Source organism: Tupaia chinensis, unplaced genomic scaffold, assembly GCF_000334495.1.
Source record: "Tupaia chinensis unplaced genomic scaffold, TupChi_1.0 Scaffold000060_1, whole genome shotgun sequence".
Lineage (NCBI taxonomy): Eukaryota > Metazoa > Chordata > Mammalia > Scandentia > Tupaiidae > Tupaia > Tupaia belangeri.
Window position 1 is genome coordinate 2526176 of NW_006159518.1, and position 19261 is coordinate 2545436.

The following is a 19261-nucleotide window of genomic DNA, read 5'->3' on the forward strand; positions in this document are numbered from 1 at the left end:
TTTTTTTTTTTTTTTTGCGAGAGATTTTTACTATAGGGCGCGTGCCCTCGCCAGACAGAGAGAGAGAGACAGAAAGCGAGAAATCACCCCCCAGGGGGGATGGCCACACCGCAATCCCTTCTCCTCCATTCTCCTCTCGGGATTTTGGGCACACACGCACACGCGCCCAGCGTGAGTTTTAAGCCACTGGGTCCGGGACGCGAACCGCGGTCGACTACATGGGAATCCAGCGACATAGCCATTACGCTAACTGCTGGTTCCCGTTTGTCTGAATTTTTAACATAGAAGTAGAAAAAGTATAAAAATGAAAGTAATTTTAAAAGCAGGAAAAAAGGCTAAAAATATAGATATAAGGAAAGAAAATATTTTCTGTAATTATCGGAGGGTATGTGCACTTTACAGAGAGAAGAAAAGCACTTCCCCCCCTCCCAACTGGGGTGTACTTAAGCAACAGTCCTGCTTTCCTCCATTTCTCTGTCTTGTCAGAGTTTGGGATGGACACACGCACACACACACACACACACACACACACACAGAGTATGCTTTTCTAAGCTGCCAGGGACAAGATTCAAACTATGGTTGGCCATGTAGGTTCCACCTAACTCCCAGTGCACTAATCTTAAAACCACTATGCTATAGGGCTGGCCCAAGAAAACATTCTGTACAATTGCATAGTGTGCCTATTTATTTTTTTTAAAGATTGTTGTCATAGGACATGCACACTTGCCAGAGTGAGACAGAGAGAGGGAAAGTGAGATGGCTGTACTGCAATCCCTTCTCCTCTGTTCTCTACTTGGGATTTTTGGGCACACATGTACCACGTACCCAGCAAGATTTTCAAGCTACCATGTCTGGGACTTAAACCAGAGTTGGCCATGTGGGAATCCAATGCCTTAACTACCATGCCATCTGCTGGCTCCCAATGTGTTTATATTTTAAGTGTTTATGTTTTAAACTAAGCTATTATGTAAGAGTCAAAAAGTTTGAAAAATTTAAAGTTTCACTTTGTTTTTCCTTCTTAATTGTCAGAGGGCATGTGAGCTTGCCAGTGAGAAACATAGAGAGGGAGGGAGGGAGGGAGGGAGGGAGGGAAAACAGCCCTCAATAGGGTATATAATCATGCCACAATCCCTTCTCTATTTTTCCATTTTGTTGGATTTTGGGGCATACATACGCATGTGCCTGGCAGGGCTGGCATTCCCACTATAGTCTGCCACATGAGATCTAAGCTCCCTTGACCATGAGGCCAGTTAAAACGTTTATAAAGTCAAAAAGTTACAGTGAACAACAGTTAATTTATTACTGAACAGAAATTTTTGAAAAGAAACCTAGTGTGTCCTGAATATAGTGTTTATAAAAATCTATAGTAGTGTACAGTAATGGCCCTCGTATTCACTGACCACTCACACAGTGACTCCCAGGGCATCCTTCTGTGTCGTAAGCGCCATTTACGTAAGTGACCATATAATGGCGTGTCATCTTTTCTTTTATGCCATATTTCTATGTTTAGATGTATTTAGATACACAAATACTTACCATAGTGTTAACAGCTGCCTACATACACTGTTTGGCCGTACAGGTTCGTAGCCTGGGAGCAGAAGGCCACAGCATATAGCCTAAGGATGTAGTAGGCTGTGCCACTCAGATTGTGTAAGTGTTCTCTATGGTGTTCACATAGCAGCAAAACTGCCGAAGCACACAGTGCTCAGAACATATCCCTGTTACTACACAACATATGATTGTAAAGTAGAACTTTATTTTTCTAACCATTTGAGAGTAAGTTGCTATTGTAATGCCCTATCAGTCCTAAGTATTTCTTACAAACAAGGGCATTTATCTTACAAAATCACTATATAGCTTTCAAGAACAGGAAATTAACATTGCTCTATTAGTTCCATATAGTCTTCAACTGCCATCCAGATTTTGAGAGCTATCTCAGTATTTTTGAAGACTATAGGCTAGTCATTTTGGATTTCTTTTCTTTCTTTCTTTCTTTTCCTTTTTTTTTTTTTTTTTTTTTTTGTTATGAGAGTCAGATTTTTGGGGAAGGACAGAATATCATAGAAATTTCATTTTCAATTTTTTCATTGCATATTATCAGGTGACACATAGTGTAAAGGTTCTTTTCCCCTTTATAATTAGTTACTATTTTATAGAAAAAAACAGACACTGTAAATATCCTGCTCTTCAGCAAACTTTCAGTTTATACCAGTATTGACTTAATGGATTTGTATGGGTCGTAGCCCATTACTCATGATTTATTGGGATACTCAAAATGTTCAGAGTTTAGCCAGTGGGACTCCTTTTGAGGTGGCTCCATGCTTGTCCGTTGGGCATAGCTCCAATATTCTTTGAGTCTTTCCTTACTCTCTGGCTCTGCAAGTATATGTGTATGCTTTCCAGAGAGTGAGAGAAAGCACCACCCCCACCCATGTGGGTTGTGATCACACTACAATCTTTTCTTCTGTTTTTCTCTATCCTATCAGGATTTTTAGCACACGTGAACATGCACCTGGGGTGTTTTTAAAGCTGCTGGAGCCAGGATTCATACAACATAGTCTGCCATGTGTGTTCTGACTCCCTTAACCACCTGGCGACTGGCTAGCCCAGTATAGTTTTCTGTTGATGCCATAATAAATTATCACAATTTAGCAGCTTAAATGCACACACATTTATTAGCTTTTGTTTATTACATTTTATTAGTAGGTTAGAAATCTGGGTTGGGTTAGCTGGTTTTTTGGTTTGAGGGCTGAAATCAAGATGTTGATTATCTGAATTCATATCCTTAGTGTCTGAGAAGAAAGAGACTACTTCCAAGATTATTAAGGTTGTTGGCAGAATCCAGTTCTTTCTTTGCAGTTGTAGGACAGAGGGTCACCCTTTTATTACCGGCTGTCAGAGTGAGTGAGGGGGGTGGGGTACTCTTAATTCCTAGAGGCTTTTTTTTTTTTTTTTTAAAGAAACTTGCATGTCTTTATATCTTAGAGCCAGCCAAGGTGAGTTGAATCTCTCACGTTTAGTCTCTCTGACTTCCTCTTCTACTGTGTCTCTTGCTTTCTCTTCTAACTACATCTCTCACTGACTCTTCTGCCTTCCTCTTCTGTTTTTAAAGGCTCACGTGATTACATCGGGTCCACTCGGATAATCCAGGATAATCTACCTCTTTCAAGGTCAGCTGACCAGTAACTTTCGTTTGATCTTCAAAGTCCCTTCACAGCAGTACCTAGATTAGTGTTTGATGGAATAACTGGGATGGGAAACTTGGGGGGCTATCTTTAGAATTCTAACAGGGCCAGCTCCTCTAGGTTTCTCTTTCTTATGCAGAGTGCTGTTCGTTTCCCACATTTTTAAATTCTTCTTCTTAGGTTCTTAAAGTATTTCATCATCTTTATTTGCCATTTCTATTTTCTAAGGTTCTTGGAGGGTGGTCTAAATGTTTGTGTCTGCTCGTTTGCCAGCCTGGGGATTGTGTCATCGTTCTCATTTTGGATTGTGAGATGAGGATGTATTTCCAGAGAAGTTTTGTGTTTGCTTAGTCACCTAACCTTTTCTTATGTTAATATTTGGAATTTATCAGACCTCTACCCAGACCTGTTTAACAACAGTGCTGTGGCTATAAATTCTTAAGGCAGATTTCCCCCACTGTCCGGAGGATAGACCAAATTGGACAAGCTTATTTATTTTCTCCCTATTTCCTTTTGTTGTGGTTTTGAGTTTTCTTTTTTGTGATTTGTGTGTATAATTTTGTTTGTTTACTTCTCTTCCACTAAAAGTGTAGCCTTCTAAAATTCTAAGCTATACAAATAGTGTGTCATCAGTTTCACTAAAGGTCCAAGATCTCTTTTTCTTATAGACATTAAAACCAAAGCTCATGTTAGCGACTACTCTATGGCAGCCTGATTCAAGCGTTACGTTTCTTCTTCGGTTTTTAAAAAAGTGATTTTTTTTCTTTTATGAGAGAGACATGATACCTACAATAGAGTCTTCAGCAGCAATCCATCCTTATTTTAAGCTGACCCCGATCATGGACATATACATGTGCCTAACACTTTCAAAGAGGTCCTACGATGTTTCCCATGTGGGTCCAGTAGCATACCAAGCTCCCACCTGGCCTTTCTCTTCATTTTTGATCCCTTAGGATTTCCCTCACTTTCTTCTGGGCTCAGGTATTCATTTTTAAGACCCATTTTAATTAGGAGGGTTTTAAGGTTATAGTGTTTACTTTATTGTAGAAACAGAAGTTCTCCACTGATATTTCAAGCCACTGTACTCAGGTCACAGATGATTTTCTTATTGCCAAGTCAGTGGGTATTTTTTCAGTCTTCATTTTTGATTGAGGATTATATTTGTTGAGGAATTCCTGTTGAAAATACCTTTTAATTTTTTTCTAATGTGATTAGCTTGAAGTGTGGCTACCCTACTGAGATGTGATTTCTCATGTTCTCTGTCTCTTGCACTCGCTCTCTTTCTTCTCCCCTCCTCTTTCCCTTCTCTGGTGACCTTACATGCCCTATGGTAAGACTACAAAACAATAACAACTATCCATAATTCTGGTTAAAATTTTGTAATGGCATTTCATTAAGATGAGAAGTCCTTATGGTCTCTAATGTTATACACAAGTTGTTCTCTGGCTTCCTCTTCGAGGATCTTTTCCCTTGCATATTTTACCATGCTGGCTGTATTATTGAGGGTTCGTTTTATTTAAGTCATACAGATGAATTCTATCCAATTTAAGCAAAAAAAGAGAAGTTTTTGAATATGTGTGGTCATTTTAGAGATTTCAAGGGTAAAAACCTTATTCCAGTCCTTTGGAAGCATAGAAATAAGGGTAGTTTTAAGGGTTAGGTAATTAAGAATTCATCAGGAGGCTCCTAATAATCTACCCTTATGCTAACTTATGTCTGCTGGTTTTCTGGCCTTTTGAGTATATGTCCAAGATTTGAATTCCCAGATGAGGTCATTTGTCTAGACTAGAACAGTTCATTCACCCCTGAACCAGGAGTATATAAAATACAAGAGAGCTACTTCCCTAAGGAAATGTAGTACATTGTTTACAAAACAAATGAATAAAAATATTGGGAAGGTGAACCAGCAGTTGGTGTAATGGCTATGTCTCTGGACTCCCATGAAGTCGACTGCAGTTTGAGTCCTAGACCTGGTGGCTTAAACTCACGCCGGGTGTGTGTGTATGCGTGCCCAAGATCCTGAAAAGAGAATGGAAGAGAAGGGATTACAATGTGGCTATCCACCCTGGGGGGGCTGATTTCTCACTTTCTGTCTCTTTGTCTCTCTTTCTGGCAAGTGCATGTGCCCTATAGCAAAAACCTCTCAAAAAAAAAAAAAAGAATACTGGGAAGGTGGACCACCCTATGGTGTGGTGATTGAAGCAGCTACATCCCACATAGTTGACTGCACAGTTTAAGTCCGGGATCTGGTAGCTTGAAAAACATGCCATGCTCATGTACATGCAGGCCTAAAATCCCCAAAGAAGAAATAGAGGAGAAGGGATTGCATATTACTGAATCCCATAGGAGATACTTTCTCATGGCCCTTGTCCTCTGTTGCTCTCCAGTTAGTATACCCACCCTCACAGCAAAAAAGAATTTTGGGAACATAAAAACAAAAGAAATTGTCTTTAAGGACTTCTTTTGATTCAGTTGTTGGAAAAGTCATGACGAATTTTTGCATAGGAAAATAGTCATGACTTTTCCAACGACCCAATATAATTTGTGTTTTACTTCTACATGGAGACCTACTTTGTACTGCTAATTTCAGTAAAATACCCCTTATAATCTATCATATAGCACATTGTGCCTTTTCATCATAACACTAATATTTGTATGATTATTTATTTATTTATTTTTGGGTGGGCAGGGATTTTCCCTATAGGGCGCGTGCGCTCGCCAGACAGAGAGAGACATAGAGACAGAAAGCGAGAAATCACCCCCCAGGGGAGATGGTCACACCGCAATCCCTTCTCCTCCATTCTCCTCTCGGGATCTTGGGCACGCACGCACACGTGCCCGGTGTGAGTTTTAAGCCACCGGGTTCGGGATGCGAACCGCGGTCGACTATGTGGGAGTCCAGCGACATAGCCATTACACTAACTACTGGTTCCCCTGATTATTTATTTAATATCTGTGTTCTTTACCTTATTTTAAGCTTCATGAGTGCAAGAACAGTGTCTTTTTTGTAGTATCTTCAGCATTTTACATTGTGTCTGGGCATAAGAGACACATTTTGTCATTTTTAATTTTTTTTCCTCTTAATTTGCTATAGGACACATGCCCTTGTGGGGGGAGAGGTGGCCAGAGAAGGGGGGGGAGGAAGATGGAGAGAGAGGAGGAAAATGAGAGAACACCCCCAAAGGGAGATTGACCATGCTGTAATCCTTTCTCCATTCCCCTCTTGGGATGTTGGGCACACATACACATGCCTGGTGTGTTTTCCAAGCCACCGAGTCTAGGACTTGAACTATGCAGTTGACCAGGTGGAACCCATCCACCGTAACCATCATGCCACCTGACTGGCCCAAGAGGCACATAAATTTTGTAGAATATTGTGAAATGAGGTTAAAGATGCAATATATTCCATTGATTTAGTGAAGACAGTGATGTTAAAGCATTTAAAGTCTCTTAAAATGAAATAGAATATGTATTTTAAACACAAAAGGATTAAAAATTCTTTCTTCAGTTTAGACAGTTATATTGGCAAAAGGAAAACCATGAACTATATACTAAAAGCTTGTGAAAATGTACCAGAATATCAGTAGTGTGTGTAAGCTTTTATAAAAGTTTTCCATTTAGTTCTAATTTTTAATGATGAATATGTTATTTTCATAGGTAATGTCAAAAGCAATACATAATCAGTAAAGTTGTTCATCTTTACGTAAACTTAGAGCCATTTTAAAAAAAGAATTGTGTATTTAATTTTATTTGTTTATTATTTTCTCTCAGTTTGACTAGGGAGAGAAAGAAAGAGAGGAGGGATACTGAGAAAGCAAACCTGCTAGGTCTAGGACTTGAACGGTGGTTAACCATTTGGGAGTCCAGGGTCTTAACTACCATGCCACCTGCCAGCCCCAACATAGAGCAGTTTAAGAAGTAGTTCATACTTATCTAAAGTGATTCAGGGGGACCAGCAGTTAGCATAGTGGCTATGTCAGTGAACTTCCATGTAGTCAACCATGGTTCAAGTCCTGGATCTGGTGGCTTAAACTCACATCGGGCATGTGTGCATGCGTGCCCAAGATCCCGAGAGGAGAATGGCGGAGAAGGGATTGCAGCGTGGCCATCCCCCCCTGGGGGGTGATTTCTCTCTTTCTGTCTCTCTCCGTCTCTTCGGCGAGCGTATGCACCCTATAGCAAAAACCTCTCCAAAAGAAATAAAAAATAAAAAAATAAAGTGATTTAGGAGTGGGGACCAGCAGGTGGCCAGTTGTGGTTTGTATCTGGCCCCAGCAGCTTGAAGCACACTGGGTGTGTGCCCAACTCCCAGGAAGTGAATGGAAGAGAAGGGATTGCAGCGTGGCCATTGGGGAAAGGGGGAATGATTTTTTTTTTTTTTTTTAAATTTCTGTCTTTCTGTCTCTGTCTCTCTGGCAAGCATACACACCCTATGGCAGAAATCTCTCAAAGAAAAGAAAAAAAGATTGAGGCACACCTGTATTCCATCAGAATGGCCAAGAGTCTCAGGGATAAAAATTCTAACTTAAATTTCATTTTATCTTCCTCAAGTAATAAATGCGTTAATTGTATGGAGACATGTTCCACAGTCTAGAAAGAGAAACAGAAAAATGTTGTGTTTCATTATTTGTCAAAGGGAAGGGACATTAAGGCAATTTAACAATGGAAGCTTGGGACCAATGGGTGGCATGGTGATTGGGGCATTGGACTTCCACATGGAGGACCACAATTCGAGTCCTGAACTTGGTGTCCTGATACTTAATGCCAGGTGCTTGTGCTTGTGGGCCCAGGGTCCTTAGGGGAGAATGGAGGCAAAGAGATTGCAGCATGACCATCTCCACAAGGTATGATTTCTCACTTTCTCTTTCTCTTTCTGGTGAGTGCACATGCCCTGTGGCAAAAAAATCTCTGTTCCCGCAAAAAACAATGGAAGCTTCTATTGTTATACACATTATCCTATTTAGTTTTTATAATTTTAATATAGTCCCTCCTTCGTATTTATATTTAATACAGCTAATGTTTAGCAAGTACTTACTGTATGGTAGACCGTATGTTGTTGTTAGTATATGCTTTGCATATTTTAGCTCATCCTTGTACCAATCCTCTGAAACGTTGATATCATTCTTAGTTCATAGATGAGATCAGAAAACTGGTTATTTGAACAGGGAGCCAGATGTGGACTCTTTTTTTTTTTTTTTTTGGAGAGGTTTTTGCTATAGGGCACGTGCGCTCGCCAGACAGAGAGAGACAGAGAGATAGAAAGCGAGAAATCACCCCCCAGAGGGGATGGCCATGCTGTAATCCCTTCTCCTCCATTCTCCTCTCAGGATCTTGGGCACACATGTACACGCGCCCGGCGTGAGTTTAAGCCACCGGGTCCGAGACTCGAACTGCGGTCGACTACATGGGAGTCCAGCGACACAGCCATTACACTAACTGCTGGTCCCAGATGTGGACTTTTAAACAACTTTTGCAACACATTAACATCCACAGAACAATATTTATTCTCTTGGGATGTGGTTTGGGGATAACTTACCAGGTTTAATCATTTATGTAATTAAATATTCCTTACTACTGCCCTGATCATTTGCTGTGGTTCTTTTGCTGAATAAGCAATTCAATGTGGTATTGATTTGACCTAGCCATTTCAGAACTGGTAAGCACAAACTTAGATTGGTGAACATGCAGAAGACAGATATACTTCTATGTCATATATCAATTTTGTGTAATTGCATTGAACACACTAATGAAAATGTAGATGTCAACTCTCTTGACTCCTGCTCACACTTATACTACACTACTCTTCCTAAGATCACCATCTGTCTCTCTGTTTCCAAATCCAGTAGGCTTTTCTTTTTCTTTCTTTTTTTTTTTTTTTTTAAACAGGCTTTTACCAAAGGGCATGTGTGCTTGACATCCCTAGTTGGGTAACCATGCGGCAATTGCTTCTCTATTCTCCTGTCAGGATTTAGGGCACATACGCACATGTGCCTGGATGATTTTCAAGATGCTGGGTCTGGGACTGAAACTGTGCTTGGCCATGTGGGAATCCAGCTCCTTAACCAGCATGCTACCTACTGGTCCTTCAATGGGCATTTTCATTCTGTGTGTTAACTAGATTTCTCAGCATCATTTGAAATAGTAGGTACCCCCCTTCCTTCAAACTCTCTTCTTGGCTTTAGTGATACCATAGTCATAGTTTTTGTACCTCACTGATCTGTTTTCTTCCATAAACCATCCTTGAGATGTGGGAGGTCCTCTGAACTTAATCCTAGGTCAGCTTTTAACAAACTTTCATTCCTCCTGCTTCAGTTTTTACCAGCTAAGTAAATGGCACTTATAATTACTAACCAGACTATCTGAAATAGTCTAGATGGTCAACAATATAGAATTAAGTAATTGAAAAGCAATTTTTAGAGTATAAATACAATGAAATCCTTTTCAGCATTGAGAGGGGCTTATTTATATATTTATGGACATGAAAGATGTCTACAACATTATTGGGTGCAGAAAAGCAGGCTATAAAAAAATACATGAACTATGATCATATTTGAGTAAAATGTATATGTTTATATAAATATAAATATACACATACACAGAGTATCATTTAAAAAATAATAATAAAATAAATAAATACAAATAAAATAATTGTTTAAAAATTTTAAAAAATTACTAACCAGAAAGCTGTAATTAACTCATAATACTTTTCCTTACCCTATCTACCAAATTTTATTTAATTTTTTTTTTTGGAGAGGTTTTTGCTATAGGGCATGTGCGCTTGCCAGACAGACAGACAGAGACATAGAGACAGAAAGCGAGAAATCACCCCCCGGGGGAATGGTCATGCCGCAGCCCCTTCTCCTCCGTTTTTGGGATCTTGGGCACGCACGCACACGCGCCCTGTGTGAGTTTTAAGCCACCGGGTCTGGGACACGAACTGCGGTTGACTACGTGGGAGTTCAGCGACATAGCCATTACGCTAACTTCTGGTTCCCACTACCAAATATTCTTTTATTGTCAAGTTTAGATGATTGTAACTATTCAGTAGATGCACTTCAGATCCATCTTTCACCATGTTCAATACAATTAACACCTTAATCTAGATGAACATAACTTTTTATCTAAATTGTGGAGTAGCTGCCTAAAAGAACTGTTTCTGCTCATCCCCTTTCCAATCCATTTGCTACATAGTAGAGGGATGAATTTTTTTTTTTAAAGAATTTCTTTATTTAACTTGTTATTTATTTATTTATTTAAATTTGACCAGAGCGGGACAGAGTGAGTGAGAAAACAAGTCACCAGGTCCAGGATTCAACTGCAGTTGGCCATGTGGGAGTCTAGTGCCCTTAACCATCACGCCACCTGCTGGCCCCGGGATGAACTTTTTAAAGAGAAAGTCCATGCTCTTTGCCTTTAGGTTCTTCCTGTTGATCTTAGCACAAATTCCAGACACCACTGCATGGCTTACAGTGCCTGTAGAACTGTTCCTTCCCCTCTCTTCAGTCTTGTCTTCTACCACTATCTACAGTTTTTTAGCCATATAGTTATTTTTTCTTCCAAGGGCTTTTGGGCAAACTTTTCTTCCTTAATCTTTGTACAGAAAATACATACCTAACCTTTAGATCTTGACTTAAAATTTCTTCAAATAGGTCTTTCTTGTTTTCTAATTTCACTCTCATGAGATCTTTTTCTTTTCCATCATAATACTTGTTGGAATTTATATCATGTGTTTATTTTAATGTTTATCTTCCTAATTAAATTGTAAACTCCTGCAGAGCAGAGATCTTATTTGTTCTGTTCTCTACTATATTTATTTTTTGCTTCTAACACAGCACTTGTTTTCTAGTAGCTATTTAGAATTTGTCTGATAGATGAATGAATGAATGAATGAACGAACATGTATGTCATTGTCAGCTTTTGTGTCATTCTGCATCTTTATTTTAACTAAATAGATGAATTTCAGGATATTTCCTAGAGCTTGTGCATTATATGATTTAGTTCTATTTAATTCAATGAATATTACCTTGATTTGAGTTAAAACAGTATGTGACTTGTGAAAGATAGAGTGATGTTAAACAGAAAGTAGAAACAGAACAATTTGATAAGCATTCTTTTTTTTTTTTTTGAGATATTTTGCTATAGAATGTGTCCACTCACCAGAGAGAGACAGAGAAAAACAACAAAGCACCCTCCCAAGGGGGGAGATCTCCATTACACAGTCCCTTCTCCATTTTCCACTCGGAATTATGAGCATTCACACACACATGCCCAGTGTGAATTTCAAGCCTCCAGGTTCAGGACTCAAACTGCAGTCAGCCATGTAGGAATCTAGCACCTTAACCTCTTTGCCACCTGCTGGCCCCTGAGGAGGATTTTTTTTGTCTTACAAGGAAAGATCTAGTGGTCTAACTGTTGAAGCTGTACAGTCACACCTAAGGAGTGGGAAAGTTGAGAGCAATCAGTGATCCTCATTTTAAAAAAATGAGAACTTTAATCTTTTCTGCTGTGATAGGAGAGGAAAAAATTGATCTGTCGTACTGTGTTGTAGCCTGAGTACCAGACACAGTTTCAGAGTATGATCACTGGATCATTTGATTGCACTTTAGCTATGTAATTTGAATACACGTTAAAGCGGGACCAGCAGTTAGCATAATGGCTATGTTGCTGGACTCCCATGTAGTTGATCACGGTTCGAGTCCTGGACCCGGTGGTCTAAACTCATGCCAGGTGCGTTTGCGGGCGTGCCCAAGATCCTAAGAGGAGAATGGAGGAGAAGGGATTGCTGCATGACCATCCCCCCTGGGGGGTGGTTTCTCTCTTACTTTCTCTCTGTCTCTGTCTTTCTGGTGAGTGCATACACCCTATAGCAAAAACCTCTGCCCCCAGCAAAAAAATAAAAAAATAATAAAAAAAAATATATATATATATATAACAAAATTTAAGTTTTATGATGGAAGATCCTCAATCTCCACAGTTTTGCTTTTCAGTATTTTTCAAGGTAATATTAAAGCTCACAGGGATGGTAATTACAACTTTCACAGTGTAATAGGGGTATTAGAGGACCTGACAATTACAATGCTATGTGTATTTCCTGGCTTAAAGATCATCATCATCATCATCATCATCATCATTTGTTTAATTGCTAGAGGGCACATGCATGACCAGAGAGAGAGAGGGTGAGGGAGCTAGAGAAAGCACTCTCACCCCACCACCCCCAGTGGGGTACAGTCATGCTACAGTCTCTTCTCTGTTTCTCCATTTGTTGGGATTTGGGTCACGCAGACATGCATCTAGTGTGCCTTTCAAGCCATCAGGGCCGGAATTCATATTGTGGTCAGCCAGGTGGGATCCAGCTCCCTTAACCATTAGGACATAGAGCCAACCCAGAGATTAAGTTTTAATTAGAACATTAACTCTAAAATTACAATAGCTGCCATCTGTCAAAACTTACCGTATGGTAGGCATTGCTAGAACCTTGACATGGATATTCTCAAATTCTTACAAAAAGCCTTTTATTGGGTCACCCAGGTGACCTGGTGGTTGAGATGGCTGGATCCCATGTGACTGATTTGCAGTTTGAGTCTCAGACCCTAGCAGCTTGAAAAGCACACAGCCATGTGTCCCCGAAATCCCTAGAGGAAAATGGAGGAGATGATTTAAGAGATTGTAGCATGGTCACACCTCCTGGGTGGGTGCTTTGTTTTCTACCACTCACTCTTCCCAGCCCCCCCGACTGTTGAGTCCACATGTACTATAACAAAAAGACTAATTTAATTAAAATCACATAGTTGGGAGATCCAGTATATGAACCCAATTCTGTCTCAGAAGCCGGTGCTAGGCCTAGCTTTGGTAGCCTGGCTTTTTAGAGTGGGCCATGTATTGAACCTGAGCCTCCTGTGTGGCCTCAGCCTGCTAAAGAGCAGCATCCAGTAAGTGCTACCATGGCTGGGTCCACCCCCTGGTTTTAACAACTAAAAATGTCTCCAGACATTGTAAAATGTATTCTCTGGGGTAAAATTATCTCTTGTTGAAAACTACAGATTTAAAGATAGTTCAGTCTCATTCTTTTATCTGTAACAAGCCTCTCCTCTATAAGCTTTTTGTTATCAGCATTAAAAAGCATTTGTTAAAGAATTATTTAACTTTATTTATTTATTTTTAATTTGACCAGAGAGGGATAGAGTGAGAAAGAGAGAAAGTGAGAAAGCAAGCCACCAGGTCTGGGACTCAAACTGTGGTCAGCCATGTAGTAGCCCAGTACCCTTAACTACCATGCCACCTGCCAGCCCCCTTAAAAACATTTTTTGAAAAATTGCCACAGGGCATCTTACATGTCAGAGAGAAACACACAAACACAGACGGACATACAGAGAGAGAGAGAGACAGACACAGAGACATTTACAGGTTACAGAGACACACAGATAGACAGACATGCAGATACACACAGAAACAGAGTGTGAATAAGAGTTAGAAAGCACCCCCCAGTGGGACTTGGTCCTGCTTTATCCTTTCTCCTTCAGTTCTTCATTATGTCAGAATTTTGGGCATGTATATGCATGCACCTGGCATGTTTTCCAAACCTCTAGGACCAGGACTCTGACCAGTTAGTCATGTGGAATCTGGCTCCCTTAACCTCATTCCCATTTTTGAAAACAAAACTCCTTTTTCCTTCCTTCTTTCCCTTGTCTATAATTTATTGTTTCCTTTTAACTTATGCTAATTTTCTTTCCCCTTCCTTTTCCCATCCACTTTTCCACTTCTTTCTGGCTCCTCCCTCCCCAGGGTGCTACTGAAAATGTTTTCCCCCACTCTCCCATCTTCTCTCCTGTGTTTCCTAAAGTAGTCCGAGTCATAGAGCTGAGTCTTAACCGCCCTCCTTTTCCACTGAAGTTCTGTTTACTCTCTCTCCTGAATTATGTCTAGAATTTACCCGTGTTCTTTATTCCCACAGCCATGTCCCTCTGATGTCTTCAGCCCTTTTATTCTCTTAATTTTATGTCTAGATTTATTCCATTTTATTTTCTACATTGGTAGCTTTTCTAGAACAAGATCTCTTCCCATCTCAGACCTTGTCAGTCGTGATTTCTGGGGGGCCTTAGCATTTTGAAGGATTTACCAGTTAATTGTTATGCAACTCTGAATTGTTTCATTTTCCTATTTAAGAAACCTTTAGTTGCTCTTAAGAATTTCTGAAGCCCTTAGTGTATTTTTTTAAAGAGCTCTTCCTGATGTGGTCCCTGACTATAGACAACTTTTAATTTATTTTATTTTATTGCCAAATAAAGAATGATTCAGGTTCTTTTAGACAAGTATTTTATAAAACGTCAGTATTTATTCATTTAATTACTCATACTTTAAAAAATATCAACAGTAAAATTCATAATTGGGGGGGAGTATCAGGAAGAAATGGGAGTATTCTAATTGACTGTGTATCTTTGACAAGTTGGCTGTGCTAAGTTATAAAATATTTAAATAAAATTCCTTTTCTTGCAGGTATTTATAACAGCAATGATGTAGCAGTATCATTTCCAAATGTAGTATCTGGCTCAGGATCTAGTACTCCTGTCTCCAGTTCCCATTTACCTCAGCAGTCTTCTGGGCATTTGCAACAAGTGGGAGCACTCTCTCCCACAGCTGCATCATCAACCACTCCTGCTGTCACTACAACTCAGGTGAATTCCTACGATGCCATAAAGTAACATGTTGATGGGCTTTTCATTTTTTAACGTGAGTTTGTTTCAAGGATAGACAAATGAAATAGGGCTTCTAGTAGAATTTACAAAATACCTCAATTTGTATTAATGTGTTAGTGAGAATAGTATACACTTCTTGATGTTATATTCCTGAGAGAGGACAAATGAATCTGTGGGCACCAAGTAATAACTCTTTAATTCTTAGGTTTCTAATTTTAGCCTAATATAAAGTAATAATTTTAGGGAAACTTTATTCTTCCTTTATAAAAGTAGGACTCACAGGGACCAGCACTTGGCGTAATGGCTATGTCGTTGGACTTCCCATGTAGTCAGCCATGGTTCAAGTCCTGGACCCAGTGACTTAAACTCACGCCAGGTGCGTGTGCGTGCGTACCCAAGATCCCGAGAGGAGAATGGAGGAGAAAGGATTGCAGCGTGGCCATCCCCCCTGGGGGGTGATTTCTTGCTTTCTGTCTCTCTCTCTCTCTCTGTCTTTCCGTCAAGCGCATGTATCCTACAGCAAAAACCTCTCCAAAAAAAAAAATAGGACTCACAAAGTATGAACCAAGTTTGGACTTTTGTGATTACTAAATTTCCTTTTATAATTTTTAAAATCATACAAATAATAAATGAAAAGCTGTAGTCCAAATTTTAACAAACCAGTGTATAGGACAGTATAGGATAAAGAATTAGTGATCTTTTTAAGAGCTATAGGCGTGCCTCAGAAATACTGTGATTCGGTTCCAGACTACTGCAGTAAAGTAAAGCAATCTGAAATTGTTGGTTTCTCAATGCATGTAATAGTTATGTTTATATTGTACTGTTTCTATCGTGTGTGTAATAAATAACATGTCTCAAAAGACAATGTAGGTTGAGGCCAGCAGGTGGCATAAGTGGTTAAGGTGCTGGAATCTTACATGGCCGACTGCAGTCAGAGACCTGGACTAGGCAACTTGAATATCATGCCAGGCTGGTGAATGTGCATGCACAAAATCCTGAGAGGAGAATGGAAGAGAAGGGATTGTGGTGTGGCCATCCCCACTGGGGGATTATTTCTCACTTTTCCTCTCAGGTGAATGCACACACCCTATAGCAAAACCTTTTTTAAAAATAAAAGACAATGTCAATAACTTAATTAAACGATACTTTATTTCAAAAAATATTAATAATCATGTAATCTTTCAGCAAGTTATCTTTTTGCATGTGGAGGGTCTTGTTGAATGTAGATGGCCACTCACTGATTGATCCAGAGTGGTAATTGCTGAAGATTGGGGTGTCTGTAGCAGTGTCTGAAAATAAAACAACCATGTGGCACAGTGGTGAAGCAAGTATCCCACAAAGCTGAACACCATAGAGCCTAATCCAGGTTCATATCCCTATAGTCAGATCCTGAGGAGCTAGAGGTCTAGAGAAAGAGATTACAGTGTGATAAGACCCTGTCAAGGGTGATTCTTTGTTTCATGTGTGGCCGGGAGATGGCGTGGTGGTTAAGGCACTAGACTCCCCCATGGCTGACTGTGGTTTGAGTCCTGGACCTGGGAGCTTATTTCCTCACTTTCTTTCTCTCTCTCTCTGTCTGTCTCTCTGGTCAAATTAAAAAATAGTAATGATGAGTAAAATAATTATTGAAAAAGAAAAAATTACATTACAGAAATACTCACTGGAAGGGCCATCTGGGGTGCAGTGATTAAGGGAGCTGGGTCCCAACTGCCAACTATGTGGCTGGAGACCTGGACCTGGCAAGCGCTTGAAAAGATGTGCTGAGCACGTGTTTGCACACCCAAAATCCCAAGAGAAGAATGGGATAGTAAAGGGGATTGCAGTATGGCCATCCCCGAGGGAGGTGCTCACTCTCTTGCTCTCTCTATATATCTCTTTTTCTCTTCCCCCACCCCCACATCCCTTCTCTCTCCCTCTGGTAAGCATATGCACATTATAGCAAACAAAAGAAATACTCACTGGAATAACACTTAATTTCCTTCAAGAACTTTTCTTTTGCATTCATAACTTGGGTAACTGGTACAAAAGGCCTAGCTTTTGACCTGTCTTGGCTTTCACATGCCTTTCTCACTAAGCTTAATTCTTTCTCTTTTTTTGTTGTTGGAGAGTTTTTCTTTTTTCTTTTTTCTTTTTTTTTTTTTTTTGCTATAGGGCGTGTGCACTCTCCAGAAAGACAGAGAGAGACAGAGTGAGAAAGCCCCCCCGGGAGGGATGGCCATGCCGCAGTCCCTTCTCCTCCACTCTCCTCTTGGGATCTTGGGCATGCACGCATATGCACCCGGCATAAGTTTAAGCTATCAGGTCTGGGACTCGAACCGCAGTCGACTACATGGGAGTTCAGCAACATAGCCATTACACTAACTGCTGGTGTCACTAAGCTTAATTATTTCTAACTTCTGATATAATGTGACAGACCTGAGATTCTTTTACATGAGCACTTAAGAGGCCATTGTGGGGTTATTAATTGAAATATTTTCAGTATTATTGTGTCTCAGGGAATAGAACCACCAGGGAGAGGGAGAGAGATTGGGAAATAGTTGGTTGGTGGGGCAATCAAAACATATATTTGTCGATAAAATCTATTGCCATATCACTGTTCTATATGGGCACCGTTTGTGGTGACCCCAAACAGTTATATAGTAACCAAAGTTTACAAATCACCGTGACATACAAAATAATAATGAAAAAAAGTTTGAATTATTGTGAATATTTGCCAAAATGTGACACAGAGAAACAAAGTGAGCACATGCTGTTGGAAACACGGGGCCAGTAATCTGGCTTGACACAGGATTGCCACAGGCCTCTAATTTGTAAAAATCACAACATCTGCACAGCACAATACAATGTGCTCTGCTATACATGGTTCTCCTCTTAGTGGGAGAGAAATGTTCATAAATATTGTAAATAGTGGTCAGTAAGTAGGCTTTTCAATTTGTTTAATTTGGCCTCACTGTAGGTCTGTATCCTGATAGTGACCTACTCTATAAGAATATTTTGAAAGCAAGAGTCATATATGAAAAATTATCTTGAGTCTTATAAATACGATAGTTTTTTGTTTGTTTGTTTGTTTGTTTGTTTTGGAGAGGTTTTCGTTATAGGGCGTATGCGCTCGCCAGACAGACAGAGACATAGAGACAGAAAGCGAGAAATCACCCCCCAGGGGGGATGGTCACGCCGCAATCCCTTCTCCTCCATTCTCCTCTCAGGATCTTGGGCATGCACGCACATGCGCCCGGCGTGAGTTTTAAGCCACCAGATCCAGGACGCGAACCGTGGTCGACTACGTGGGAGTCCAGCAACATAGCCGTTATGCTAACTGCTGGTTCCCTTGTTTTTTTTTTTTTTTTTTTTTTTAAGAGAGGTTTTTGCTATAGGGTACATGTACTTGCCAGGGAGACAGACAGAAAGCAAGGAGTCACCCCCCACCCCTTCCCCCACCCCCGGAGGGATGGCCACACTGCAACCCCTTCTCCTTCATTCTCTTCTTGGGATTTTGGGCACACACACCTGGTGTGAGTTTTAAGCAGCTGGGTTCAGGACTCAAACCACAGTTAACTACATAGAAGTTCAACAATGTAACATTATGCCATCTGGTGGTTCCATAAGTATGATACTTAATAGGCAAAGTTGTACACATAAACATACACACACCAGCTCCACCCACTACCCGCTTCCCCAAAGGTAATAATTTAAGATTTCTGAAATATATAACTTTTATTTGTAAATCTTCATCATTTTATTTTAATTTTTCCAAAGCTCTAGAAGTAAGTTTTTTATGTTTTGAGAAAATTGTAACAATGACAAATGTCTGATTGCAAACAACTAGTTAAGTAGTTGTAATAAACTTGAGCTGTGTGTGTTGCATACTTTGTATTTTACAGGCTATTTATCTGTTTTTTAAATTTAACTTTATTTATTTGACCAGAGAGGGATAAAATGAGTGAAAGTGAGAGCGAAAGTGAGAAAGCAAGCTGCCAGGTAGTCGACCATGTGGGAGTCCAGCGCCCTTAACCACCATGCCACCTGCCAGCCCCCAGGCTATTTATCTGTTGATACTAGAATATCAATACGTACACAGTTTTTGTATTTTCTGTAAACACTATTTGTGAAAGTGCAGAATTAGGTTATTTTTAATGTGTGCGTGTGTATGTGTAGTGCAAGCAGTCACTGTTGTTGTTATTATTTTAATGAATTATTTAATTAATTTATTATTATTATCTTCACATGAATTTTGCCAGAGAAAGACAGACGAGTGAGAAAGCAAGCCGCCAGGTTCAGGAATTGAACCGCGGTCAGCCATGTGGAAATTCCAGCACCTTAACCACCGTGCCACCTGCTGGTCCCAGTCACTATTGTTATTAAGTCACATATTAGAATGAACAG

The 19261-nt window shown here is 40.0% G+C and overlaps 1 protein-coding gene across 1 annotated transcript in view; it reads left to right on the top strand.

The window, feature by feature from the left end:
- The window catches only part of MLLT10 (MLLT10 histone lysine methyltransferase DOT1L cofactor), a 292936-nt gene that overhangs the window by 241866 nt on the left and 31809 nt on the right, over positions 1-19261 (top strand). Inside the window, 1 exon segment of the mRNA XM_027776734.1 lies at positions 14679-14857. Coding sequence (XP_027632535.1) covers positions 14679-14857 — 179 coding nt within the window.